At 38.6% G+C, this 12087-nt stretch overlaps 1 protein-coding gene across 1 annotated transcript in view; it reads left to right on the top strand.

The window, feature by feature from the left end:
- SCCPDH (saccharopine dehydrogenase (putative)) overlaps positions 1–12087 on the top strand; it is a 90262-nt gene that overhangs the window by 17869 nt on the left and 60306 nt on the right. Inside the window, exons 4-5 of the mRNA XM_006871268.1 lie at positions 6741–6870; positions 11090–11139. Of these exons, the coding sequence (XP_006871330.1) occupies positions 6741–6870; positions 11090–11139 (180 nt within the window). The remainder of the gene's footprint in view (positions 1–6740; positions 6871–11089; positions 11140–12087) is intronic.

Below are 12087 nucleotides of genomic sequence, written 5' to 3'. Positions count from 1 at the left end.
GGAGGTCCCTAGGACCATCAAGGGAGAAGAGCAGAGAGCGGGACCCTACCCAGAGAAGCAGTGATGCCTGAGATGGAGCCAGAGATGATGACATGGAGCAGCTGGAGACTTTAGATCCAGAGAGGGAGAGTGACTGTGTGCTGAAGACCTGGGGGGCATGGGGGAAGGATTGCCTGGAGGGGATTGTAACCATGGCAATGAGACGATATACGATAGAATGAATGTAAAACCAATGTTCTCCCATGTAAACTATCACATAATTCACAATAAAACATTAAAAAAACAAAACAAAACATCTACCTCTATATTTCCTAGCCTTGCAGTCAGTCCTGATGGCAATTATTCACTATTGTACCACAAGAGTCTTATCCCCATTTCCTTTCACCAGCCTTGTCCCAACAAATTGGAAATCATTCAATCGTGATTCTACCTTCCCCCACTCCGTCTGGAACTAGGCTCCCTCTTGAAAGCTTGTAAGCCAGTCACTTCTTGGCTTTATAGCTCCCCTCCCTCCCATTTTGGGTTGCCCATCCCTGCCAACCCTGTCTACTGAGGGCGTGGGAGTGATCCTCGCTGTAAAGATTTGTTCCTTTTTTTGAGTTACTACATCCATAAGTATAGGTGAAGTTCATCAAATTGTAGCAAGTTACTCTTTTTTTTTCCCCTCTTCTTTCTTCTTCTAGTCGAGTTCTGATCATCCAGCCATCGAAGCCAGGTCAAGTGGGTACTATCACAAGTATGGGTGTTCTTGTGCATCTCCCCTCACTTCATATCAGCTGGACGCTTTACTCTCTGCTCTATTCTTCTATGACCATGCCACTGCCTCTGGGCCCAGGAGTCCCTGGGTCTTGCCATACAGCTGGCCATCCAGGTCTCCACCTAGGTTCACTGGGCTCTATTGAATGTGGTCAGGCTTAGCTCACAACTTCATTGCTGTTTTTTCCCACTCTTTCCCTTATCAGTGACCAATATGGTCACCAGCCAGACCACCTGCCTGCTCATGTATCCCCTTGAGTCTCAGTCTTGGAAGGGGGTTTGCTCTGAGGGGTCCCGACCACTTGCCTTGATGGCTCTCGGGTGAACAGCTTACTTGTTCTTGTAATAATCAATCAGACTGCCGTAACTGTTTCTGATTTTTCCTGCTAGTGTTTTTCCTGCTAGTATCTTTTGTTCTTCTAGCCACTCCAGGCTGGTCTACTCAGTCCTTTCCAGTGGAAATTTCCTACCTTGGTCGGTTCTGGATGGGGTTCAGGATTCCACCTATGGTCTTATGCATTTCAAAAGCTCCACAGGAACCCTCTTTCACTGGGCAACTTCTAGCCCCCTTTAAGGTATTCCACTAAGTTATAAGATGAAGACAGACTTAATAAGCTTTCTGTAGTGATAATTCTGGCTATTCCTTTCACCCCCCCTCTAGTGTCTATTTTACAATGGTAGGCAAGGGAAACCAAGATTCAAAAGACAGCCAAGCATCTTAACATTATTCCCCTCTTTTACCCCTTCAAACTGTGCCTCAATCCCTATATCCAGAGCCCTGTTGTTCCAAGTTTGTGCATACATCATCATTTACCTCTGTCCCACTTAGCCCATGCAAACCTGCCTAACTGTTCTTCCATCTGCCTTGTTCTTCCATTCTTGTGTATGGTCCCCTCTCCCTGCACGAAGCTATCCTGTGTCTATTCCTTACCCTGTGCTCTATCTTTCCCTCCCTCCTTCCCCTCCTCTCATCCCATGCATCCTGGTGATCATCAAATATATATATATGTATGTAATTTTTTTCCCCCTTTTAATGTGGGTTCTTTTTTTTTTTAGTCTTTTGCAATAATGGTTCTATGCAGTATTTCTCATTTTGCGACTGACTGATTTCACTCAGCATAATGTCCTCAAGGTTCATTCCTGTTATGTGGGTGGCTTGCAGCTTCCTTGTTGTTCTTCAAGGTAGCATAGTATTCCTTTGTGTGTATGTACCACAGTTTGTTTATCCATTCTTCAATTGATGGGCACTTAGGCTGTCTCCATCTTCTTGCTATCGTAAATAGTGCTGCTGTGAACATATATCCACTCGTGTTATGGCTCGTGTTTCTTGTGGGTAAATACCAAGTATAGGAATTGCTGGATCATAAGGTATTTCTATTTCTAACCTTCTGAGGAAGCACCATATTGCATTCCAGAATGGTTGGACCATTTTGCAATCCCACCAACAATGTAGGAGGGTCCCAGTCTCTCTCATCCTCGCCAGCATTTCTTGCCCTCTATTTTTTTAATCTTTGCTGTTGTTGCTGGTGTGAGATGACATTTCATTGTTGTTTTGATTTGCATATCTCTGATGGCTAGTGATTGTGAACATTTCTTCAGATATTTGTTGGCTGCCCAGATCTCCTCCTTGGTGAAGTGTCTGTTCATGTCTTGTGCCCATTTTTTAATTGGGTTGTTTGTCGTTTTCTTTTAGAGGTGTTGTAGTTTCCTACATATTTTAGAAATGAGTCCCTTGTCTGGTGTGTTGTTGCAAAAGATTTTTTCCCATTCTGTGTGTTTCCTTTTTACTCTTTTGGTGAAGTCTTTGATACACATAAGTTTTTAATTTTAGTATGTCCCAATCATGTATTTTGTCTACTTTTGTTTGTGTAATTTTCACACCACTGTAGAGGTGTGCAGATAGATATTGAGAAATTAAAAAGATTGTCTACTATTTTTGTCTCTGAAGGTCAGTTAGGTATCTGCATGTACATAGTGTATGTAATTCTCGAGATAGTTGTGTCCTTTTATGTTCGGGTTTTACAGATTGTTCTGTCAGGCCTGACGGGCCTGGTTTTTTCTTGCTAAATAGGCGGGAGTAAAGGGTCCTGCATAAGTTAATTTTAGGGCTGGGACCCCAAGGCTGACGTCATAAGCAGCCACCAAGCTCTTTTTCTCTGGACTGTGGGAAAACTGTGGGGTCAGTGCTGGACTTTTTTTGGTGGTGTGCACCCACCCACCTGAAGGCGTCTGGGCTGGGCAAAGAAGGCGTGACAGGGAAAAGGAGGGAAAAATATGTAGAATCCCCCACACCTCCTTTTGCAAATGTCCCTACACCACTTTTAGCGCCCATTCCCTGTGCTGATCTGGTTGTAGCCCCGCCCTCTGAACGCCGTCGGGCCGGGTGGCCACAGAGGGAGTCCCATCTGGATTCCTAACTTGCAGAATTTTCATTTATATTGTGATTTTTTCACTTGCACGTATGGGAAACTGACACTCTGGACCTCACTCTAGATCCTGAGCTCTGGTGGTGTTCCGTGAGCGCAGCTTCTCTGGGTTTTCAATCCCTACCCCACAGAGCCTTTCCTACCTTGCTGCCTCTACCACCACCCAAACCGGAACCAATAGCATTGTACTGTAAGATAGGTCTTAAAATGTTCTTTTTGAAGCTTTTTTGTTGTTGTTAAGTGCTATCAAGTTGGTTATGACTCATAGCAACCCTGTACAGGGTTTCCAAGGAGCGGCTGGTGAGTTGATCTGCTGCTGACCTTGTGGTTCAAATCGAGCTTGTGGTCCACTACTTTATTCCACAGCATCACACCCATACTCATTTTGAAGCTTGCTGCTGCTGCTGTTACGTGCCTTTGAGTCTGTTCCTAACCATAGCAATCCTGTATAGGGTTTCCGAGGAGTGGCTGATGAGTTTAAACTGCCAACTCTGAGATTCAAATTGACCTTGCAGTCCAGCACATTATCCTGCAGTGCCACACCAGGACGTGTAAGGTTAAATAACTTTCTCAGAACCCTGCAACTAGAGTGCTGAAGAAATATAGCACTAGAATTGATGTTTGCCTGACAGCAGGAAAACCCCAAACTGAGTAAATTCTGATGAATTGCCACCCTGTTGTGTAGGATTTCTGACGCTGTAAATCTTTATGGGAGTCCTGAAGTAGTTCTATGGATTAATGCGCCAGATTGCAAAGCTCTTTGAACTGCAAGGTTGGTGGTTCAAGCTCACCAGCTGCTCCTCGGAAACACTATACAGGGTTGCTATGGATCGGAACTGACTTGACAGCCCTTAACAACAACAACAAGTCTTTATGGGAGCAAATGCCTCATCTTTCTACGGTGGGACAGCTGGTGGGTTTGAAATGTCACCTTGAAGTTAGCACTCCAGTACTTATTGTAATGTACCAGGAAGTGGTCTATGAAGCACTAACTGCACCTATAACCCATATGTCTCTATATCCTGTACGGGTCATTATCTGTGTGTCAGTACATCCTTCGAGTTTATTAGTTGGAAATATTTATTAGAAAATATAAATTACCAAAATTGAATCATGAGGTAAAAAACATGAATGAAAGGCAAAGAAAAACAACACAATTTTTGTTATTTGAAATATCCCAAAACACAGAAAGTGGTGAATGTTTTCTAATTCATCCTATGTTGTTGTTAAGTGCTGTCGAGTCATTTTCTACCTATAGCCACCCTGTATAGAATTTCCTTGGAGCAGCTGGTGGGTTTGAACTGCTGAACTTGTGGTTTAAACTAACCTTGCAGTCCATTGTGTTATCCTGCAGTGCCACACCAGGACTCCAGTTCATCTTATAGCAACCGTAAGAGTGATTTTGTTGTTGTTAGGTTTCATCCAGTTGGTTCTGACTCATGGAGACTCTATGCACAACAAAACGAAACACTTCCTGGTCCTGCACCATCCCCACAATTGTTAGCTTGAGCCCACTGCTGCTGCTACTGTGCCAATCCAGTTTTTGAGGGTTCTTCCTCTTTTTTGTTGAGCTTCCATTTTACCAAGTATAATTTCCCTCTCCAAGGACTGATTCCTCCTGATACTATGTCCAAATTATGAGAAACGAAATCTAGCCATCCTTTCTTCTAAATAACGTTGTGGCTTCACTTCTTCCAACACAGAATTGTGTGTTCTTCTGGCAGTCCATGGTACTTTGAATATTCTTCTCCAGCACCGTAACTCGAAAGGATCAATTATTTTATGGTCTTTTTTTTATTAATTGTCCAACTTTCACATGCAGATGAGAGTATTGAAAATACCATGGCTTGAATCAGGTGCATCTTAGTCTTCAAACTAACATCTTTGCTCTTGAACACTTTAAATAGGTCTTGTGCAGCAGATTTGCCTAATGCAATACATCGTTTGATTTCTTGACTGATGCTCCTGTGCATGTGGATTGTAGACTCAAGCAAAATGAAGTCTTTGACAACTTCAGTTTTCATTTTCACTGGCTTTAGTGAGTGGTGTGTAAATTTGAATAATAGTCATTAACTGGTCTTCTTGTAAATGTATGGGTATTATCCAATCACAGACAGCATTGTACTTCAAGATATTGAAATGTTCCTTTGATGATGAATCCTATTCCATTTCTCTTAAATTTGTCGTTCCCAGCATTTGTAATCCATGAAATTGGCAAATTCAAAATGGCCAATACCTAGGCTATTAATCTTTGATTTCCATTTCACTCTTAATAACTTCTAATTTTCCTAGATTCATACTTTGTACATTCTGTGTTCCAATTATTAGTAGATGTTTGCAGCTGTTTCTTCTCATTTTGAGTTGCACCTACCTGCAGTTGCACCCACCTGCAAATGAAAGTTTCAAAAGCTTTATTCCATTTGTGTGATTACATTCAGCTCTGTGTCGAGGAAGCAACTCTTTCCCAGTAATGTTTTGAGTGACTTCGAACTTGAGGGGTTCATCTTCCAGCACTCTTATCTGACAGTATTCCTGGTACTAGTCATAATGTTTTTGCCTTCTGGAACTGGATCTGGAAGTGTTCTGCTGCTATCCATAAGGCTTTCAGTGTCTAAGCATCCAGAAATAGTCTGTTTCTCCTTCTTCTAGTTTGTCTTAGTCTAGAAGCTCCACTGAAGCCTTTCCACCATGAGTGTCCTTTCTTGTATTTAAAATATTGTTTGCATAACTTCCAACATCACAGCCACACACAAGCCACTACAGTTCAACAAACTGACAGACCGTAGGTGTATAAAAGTGAAAGCAAAACCAAATAAAGATCCAGAATATTTAAAGAACTCTTTTAGCACAGTAATAGATAATTAACCCATTAAAAGAGTGGGCAAAGGGAGTAATGGTGGTGGTGGTGTGCTGTGCTGTTGAGTTGGTTCCGACTCATTGTGACTCTGTGTAGGATTTCTGTGGCTGTAAATCTTTACAGGAGTTAAAGGCTATCTTCCTCCCACTGAATGGTTAGTACTGACCTTACGGTTAGCAGCCTAGCTCGTAGTCCACTATACTACCAGGCTCCTTGGGCAAAGGGGATAGAAGAGAGCTCTCTTGTGAAGAATTCCAAATAGTTTATGTAGCTATTTTGCCTTTAAGGAGAAGACTGTTACTACTCTTTCTTCCCCCTCTATCCATTCACTTGTCTCTATATATGCATAGATATATAGCTATTAACAACAATGATAGTCATCTGGGTAATACAGTTTTTATTTGTATATTTGTAAGAGGATACGTTGTTTTCTTTTCAAAATATGTTTTCTGTGTAATTTTCATAATATTTTATTTTTAAAAATCATTCTAAAAGAAAAGTCATTAAATTAATAGTTTCATTAGAATTGTATATGTTCCTCATTATTTAGCATATGGTACCATACAGTAAATATTTGCTAAATAAGTTTTAAAAATTAATATTTCACTGTAAAGTATTATTACTGTTTTCAAAGTTTGTCTTAAATGAAATGAGTGTTTCTGTATAGCTCTGATTGAGATTTTTGTCCTGGACTTCTTTAGTTTCTGGAACTAATGTATTGGAAGTATCACGAGAAAGCTGCAGAAAAGGGGGTTTATATCATTGGAAGCAGTGGCTTTGACTCCATTCCAGCAGACCTGGGAGTATTATATACCCGAAATAAAATGAACGGTAATCGTTGATTATTAGTAAGAAATAATTGAGTTTAGTAATAGAAAGCCTTCATGTTTGTAATTGCAATCATGTAAAATCTAGTTGGGAAAAGAAATATAGCAAGAAATGAGTAATGTTAAAATACATGCTTTGTTTTTACTTATAGCTATATCCGTAAGAAAATGCTATTGACACTTGTTTTTTAAGACTTCAAAAGTGTAAATATTCTGAAATGAGTAATGTCTCAATTTAGTTATGATTAAAACCTAATAGCAGGAGCCCTGGTGTGGCGCTCTAGGTTAATGTACCAGGCTGCAAGTCCATTAGAACTGCAAGGTCAGTGGTTCAGGTTCAACAGCTGCTCCTCGAAAACCCTGTATACAGGGTCGCTATGGGTTGCAATCAACTCGAAGGCACTTACCAACAACAACAAAGCATAATAACAAGTTGATTCAGACTCACAGTGGCCCTGTAGGATAAAAAGCTGCCCCATAGAGTTTCTGAAGTTGTAAATCTTTACAGAACCAGACTTACACATTTTTCTTCAATGGAGTGACTGGTGGATTCAAACTGCCAATGTTTCAGCTTGCTCTCCCCCCTCCCCCAGTGTTTTAACGAGTATACCACCAGGGTTCCGTTAGTTATTAAAGCTGTAAATTTTCTGGAAAATAATTGACAGGCCTTATAATTCAAACTTGTTTTGTTTAGGAATGAACACTAAAAATTTTTAATTTAAACAGGTATGTCCTGGTGTAGGATAAGCACTTGACCACAAGGTCAATTTGAACATCAAGGTCAGAGATTCAAATTTAGCCATTCCTCAGAAACGCCATACAGGGTCACTGTGAGTCAGAACCTACTCAACATCATTTAACAACAATAACAATTTAATTAAAAAGTTTAAACGTTGTGAACAAAGTTAGAAGATATTCAACAAAGAATTGGTAATCTTTTTACCCCATAAAGAAATTCAGACAATTTAAGAATGGCAGAAATCATCAGTTTGTAGTGAAACATTATGGTAAAACAATGGAAGTTACTACTGTCATGCATATTTTAAAAGTATCATCTTAATAAAGATGATCTTAGAAAATGACTGGAAACAGTTAACCTCCAGTGCCACATAAACTGTTTTAGAGCTTAAAAAGATGGATCTCATAAGCTCAGCAAAGATAACACACACAAAAAAAGAATTCTTTGCAAAATTATAAGTGAAAAAAACTAAAAGTGAAATCTTTGTATTTAGTAACATTTAAAAAAATCATGAATCATGGTCAAGGTTTAATATTTTGAAGAAGTTACATAATCATCACATCAGAAGATCAAAGGTAAAAAGCTATCTGTCTGTCTCAGTAAATCATATGATTTAATGGAGAATGGTGGATAAGCACTAGACTGCAAAGCACAGGGTTGGTGGTTCAACCCACCAGCCACTCCACAGGAGAAAGATGTGGCTTTCAGCTCCTGCAACAAGTAAAAGCCTAGGAAACTGTACAAGGCCACTGTGAGTTAGAACTGACTTGATGGCACCTAACAATAGCATACTGATGTTAAATTTCTTAATGTCAGAAAGCAATACATAGCCAACATAATACTTAATAACAAAATACTAGAACAAGTCCAATAAAAAGATGTGAATTAAACATCTTTAAAATATTCAATTTTCTAATCTTTATACATAGTGTATTTTCATTTATTAAAAAAGTGTTCAAGTTTTTGGCGTTTTGAATTTTTTTTTTTTTTTTCATAATAAAAACTACACCATAGCCACAGCTGTTAGGTCGTTTCAGACTCATAGCAATCTTACAGGACAGACTAGAACTGCCCCAAAGGGTTTCCAAGGCTGTAAATGTTTACAGAGGTAGGTTGCCACATTTTCCTCCTGCAGAACTGCTTTTTGTTTAGCACCTTTTGTTTAGCAGCCCAGTGCTTTAGCCATTGAAGTACCAGGACTCTTTAATTCATAATGTTATATGCTGTTGAGTCAGTTCCAACTCATAGTAAACTTGTACAGGGTTTATGAGGATTGTAAATCTTTCCAGGACCAGAAAGCCTCATCTCCCACTCATGGAGTGGCTGGTGGGCTTGAACTGCCAACCTTATGGTTAGCAGTCCAGTGCTTATGCCTGTGGAGCCACTGTGCTCCGCTTTATAATGTTGTTGTAAAGTGCCGTAGAATTGGTTCCAATTGCTAGTGACCTTGTGTAGGGTTTCCAAGGAGTAGCTGTTGAGTTTGAACCACCAACCTTAGGGTTGAAACCAACCTTGTCCAATGCTTTACCCAGTGCGCTGCACTAAGACTCCTCCCCCTCATAGTAGTCCCATATATTATTGAAGTTATTCCTAAGTATTTCATAGTTTTTGTTACTTTGAATAAGTTTTTTAAAAAATTTTTCTTAAGAGAAAAATACTGCTTTAAGGTTTACTTAAATATTTTTAGATACTGAAACCGGGGAATCAGCCTGGTAACAAGTACTCCAAGTGAATTTTGGTGCAGATGGCTTACATGTTATTACATACTTCTTTAGGTGGTCTATAGGGTTACATTCCGTCAACAACCCTCAGAATTATTTTCAGTGAGTTGTGTCAATGACATGTTCTTGGCTTGGGTCAGTGATTTGACTAGTGATAGTGATGTTGCTATAGTTATTATCTGCTATACATCCTTGTTGATAATGTGGGCACTTGTTACTTTGCTCAGTGTTAACTTTGTAAGGTTCCATGTTTTGTTTTGTTTTGTTTTTAATTAAAACAAGGAACAGTGTCTTTTAAGGAATTAATATATGTGAGTGAGTCAAAAATCATCTGCACTCTGGCTGTGGAATTTATTTTAATTAACTTTGAGAAAAGACAGATACATCATTTTTCAACATAATATTCTTGCTTTTCAGTACACTTGTTGATCTGTCAACAAGATTTTGTATTCCTTATTATTAACAAATGTTTTAGGCAGTGCTGCGAGCCACAAATGCACCGCTGTCTTCATTTCATCATCAGAGGTGAATCTTGATCTTCAAAGGGCTGTTTCCAGGGGAGCAAACAGGTGGAAAGTCCAATGGAACAAGATCATGACGATAGGGAGAAGGCTTTAGCACCTTACAACAAAGTTTTTGCAGAGTGTCAACAGTGTAAGGAGAGGTGTGCAGACGTGCACTGTCATGCAAGATCACAATGCCTATAGCAGTCCTCTGCATTTAATCTGAAGTTTAGACTTCAGCTCTTCAGTGAGCATCTCACTGTAATGAGCACTGTTGATAGCTGACCATTTCCCTTATAGTGTTCCCAGACTGGCCCTTGAGAATCCTAGAAAACTATAAGCATCAATTTTCTAGCTGATGGTTGACTTTTTCTAGGTCGCTGATTGAGGATTTTTCATTCCATACTCTGTCGTTTACTCTCAGGCTCATAGTGATGAATCCGTGTCACATCACAAGTAATGATATTTTTAAAAGAAACTTTTACCTTCTTTTGCATATCAGTTCAAATTTTGTTTGCAGATGTTCAGATGCTTCTGTTTATGCTCTTCCATGAGTTGTTTTGGTACCCAGTTCATAAAAACTTTTTGAAACCCAAGTTTCTCATGTATTATTTTATAGGTAGAGCCATGGCTGATTTGCACATGATTTGCCACATAATTCAGTGTCACTCATCTATTTGACAGAATCATTGCATGTGCATGGTCAATGTTGTCATCGGCCATGGACATGGACGGGTGTTTTAGTATAATCAGCTTGCAGATAATATTTGACTCATTCTCGTATTTCATTTTGTCACATTTTAGGAATTCACCACAGCCCAATTTTGTTTTGTCTTGAGAAATTAAAAGATTAATACTTAGCCATTATACTTCAGGGTTAGTATATTGATTTCTCCCCCTTTTTTGGCTTAAGTTTTATATTTTTATCCTATAGATACTGTATTTTACTTTAGCAGCCTTGTAAGTATTATGAAACCATCACACATGCTGTCTTGATAGCATTTTCTTTCATTGTAAGTCATCCTTAAAAAAGTCTTCTTGAAAGGTAGCACATTGAAAAACAATGCAGAAGCTTCAGCATCTTTTTAAGCCTTCTTATAATAATGTAGTAAAACTGTATTCTCGGAATATGTCCTCTGATTATCTCAGTGTAATCTCAGTGAAAATGGTTCCTGAATGAATCAAGATTGTTTATTACTACTTGTCCTGGGCAAATAGACTTTATTTGATTTTACTTTTACCATTTTCCTACTCTTACAGGTACTTTGACTGCTGTGGAAAGTTTCCTGACTATACATTCAGGACCTGAGGTTAGTTTTTGTGTTTGTGAAGTGTTTTTTAAATTAATAGTTAAAAGTTTTTGAAAATAATACATGCCTCTTAAAGACATTAGGTATTAATGATTATTAGTGTTACTGTTTACTTAAAAAGTAAAGACACTAGGTTATCAAGAACTATTTTAACTTAAGATATAATTTATTTTAAAAACAATTGCATGACTCATTATATATTAGAATTAATTACTATGATCCTAACACTAAAGTATTTTCATTAAGCAGTAAATATTTTCAGACAAGAAAATAGTACAAATCACTGTATTTTTAGGCTGGTGTTAAAGAGATACAGGGAAGGGAAAGAAAATTGTATAAGCAGAGGCACAATGGTAGGATGGTTTGGAGCACGTTTCAAGTAAGAGTACTGGTTTTATTAGTTTGGATTGTGGGTTCAAAATAATTAACATAAAGCTATGTAAGACAATGCTAAAATTATGGTCACAGAGAATATCTGCTATAGAGTGTTAATATAAATTGCAGTAATAGGGGACTCAAGTAATTTAGGAATGCTTCAGAAAGGTTTTAGTGACTTTAGCCTTTAAAAATGAATAATTTTTTGAAGGTTAGAGGATGCAACCTAAACAAAGATTCGAAAACAAAAATGAGGAAGACATCTTCGAAATTCTGTAGCATGTATTATAGAAACTCAACTTACCTGGCTAAACCACAAAACAAATATATACATTTGCATATATTTATATATCTAAATGTCTGTAAGTAACCAGTGTAGCTCTAGTAGTTTAGGTAATATTGTCAGAACTCACTCCTCCTCCTCTCTCCCCTACGCCACCTTTTTTTTTTTTTTTTTTATCATGTTTCTTCTTCTTTACCCTGTGTAGGCTCTCATTGTGTCAGGGAAGTTGTGGGCAGCTCCAAGTTTACATTGTTCTTAAGGATCATCATAATTTCCTGGCAAATATACTA

Source organism: Chrysochloris asiatica, unplaced genomic scaffold, assembly GCF_000296735.1.
Source record: "Chrysochloris asiatica unplaced genomic scaffold, ChrAsi1.0 scaffold00165, whole genome shotgun sequence".
Lineage (NCBI taxonomy): Eukaryota > Metazoa > Chordata > Mammalia > Afrosoricida > Chrysochloridae > Chrysochloris > Chrysochloris asiatica.
This window is presented reverse-complemented; position numbering and strand designations above follow the sequence as displayed.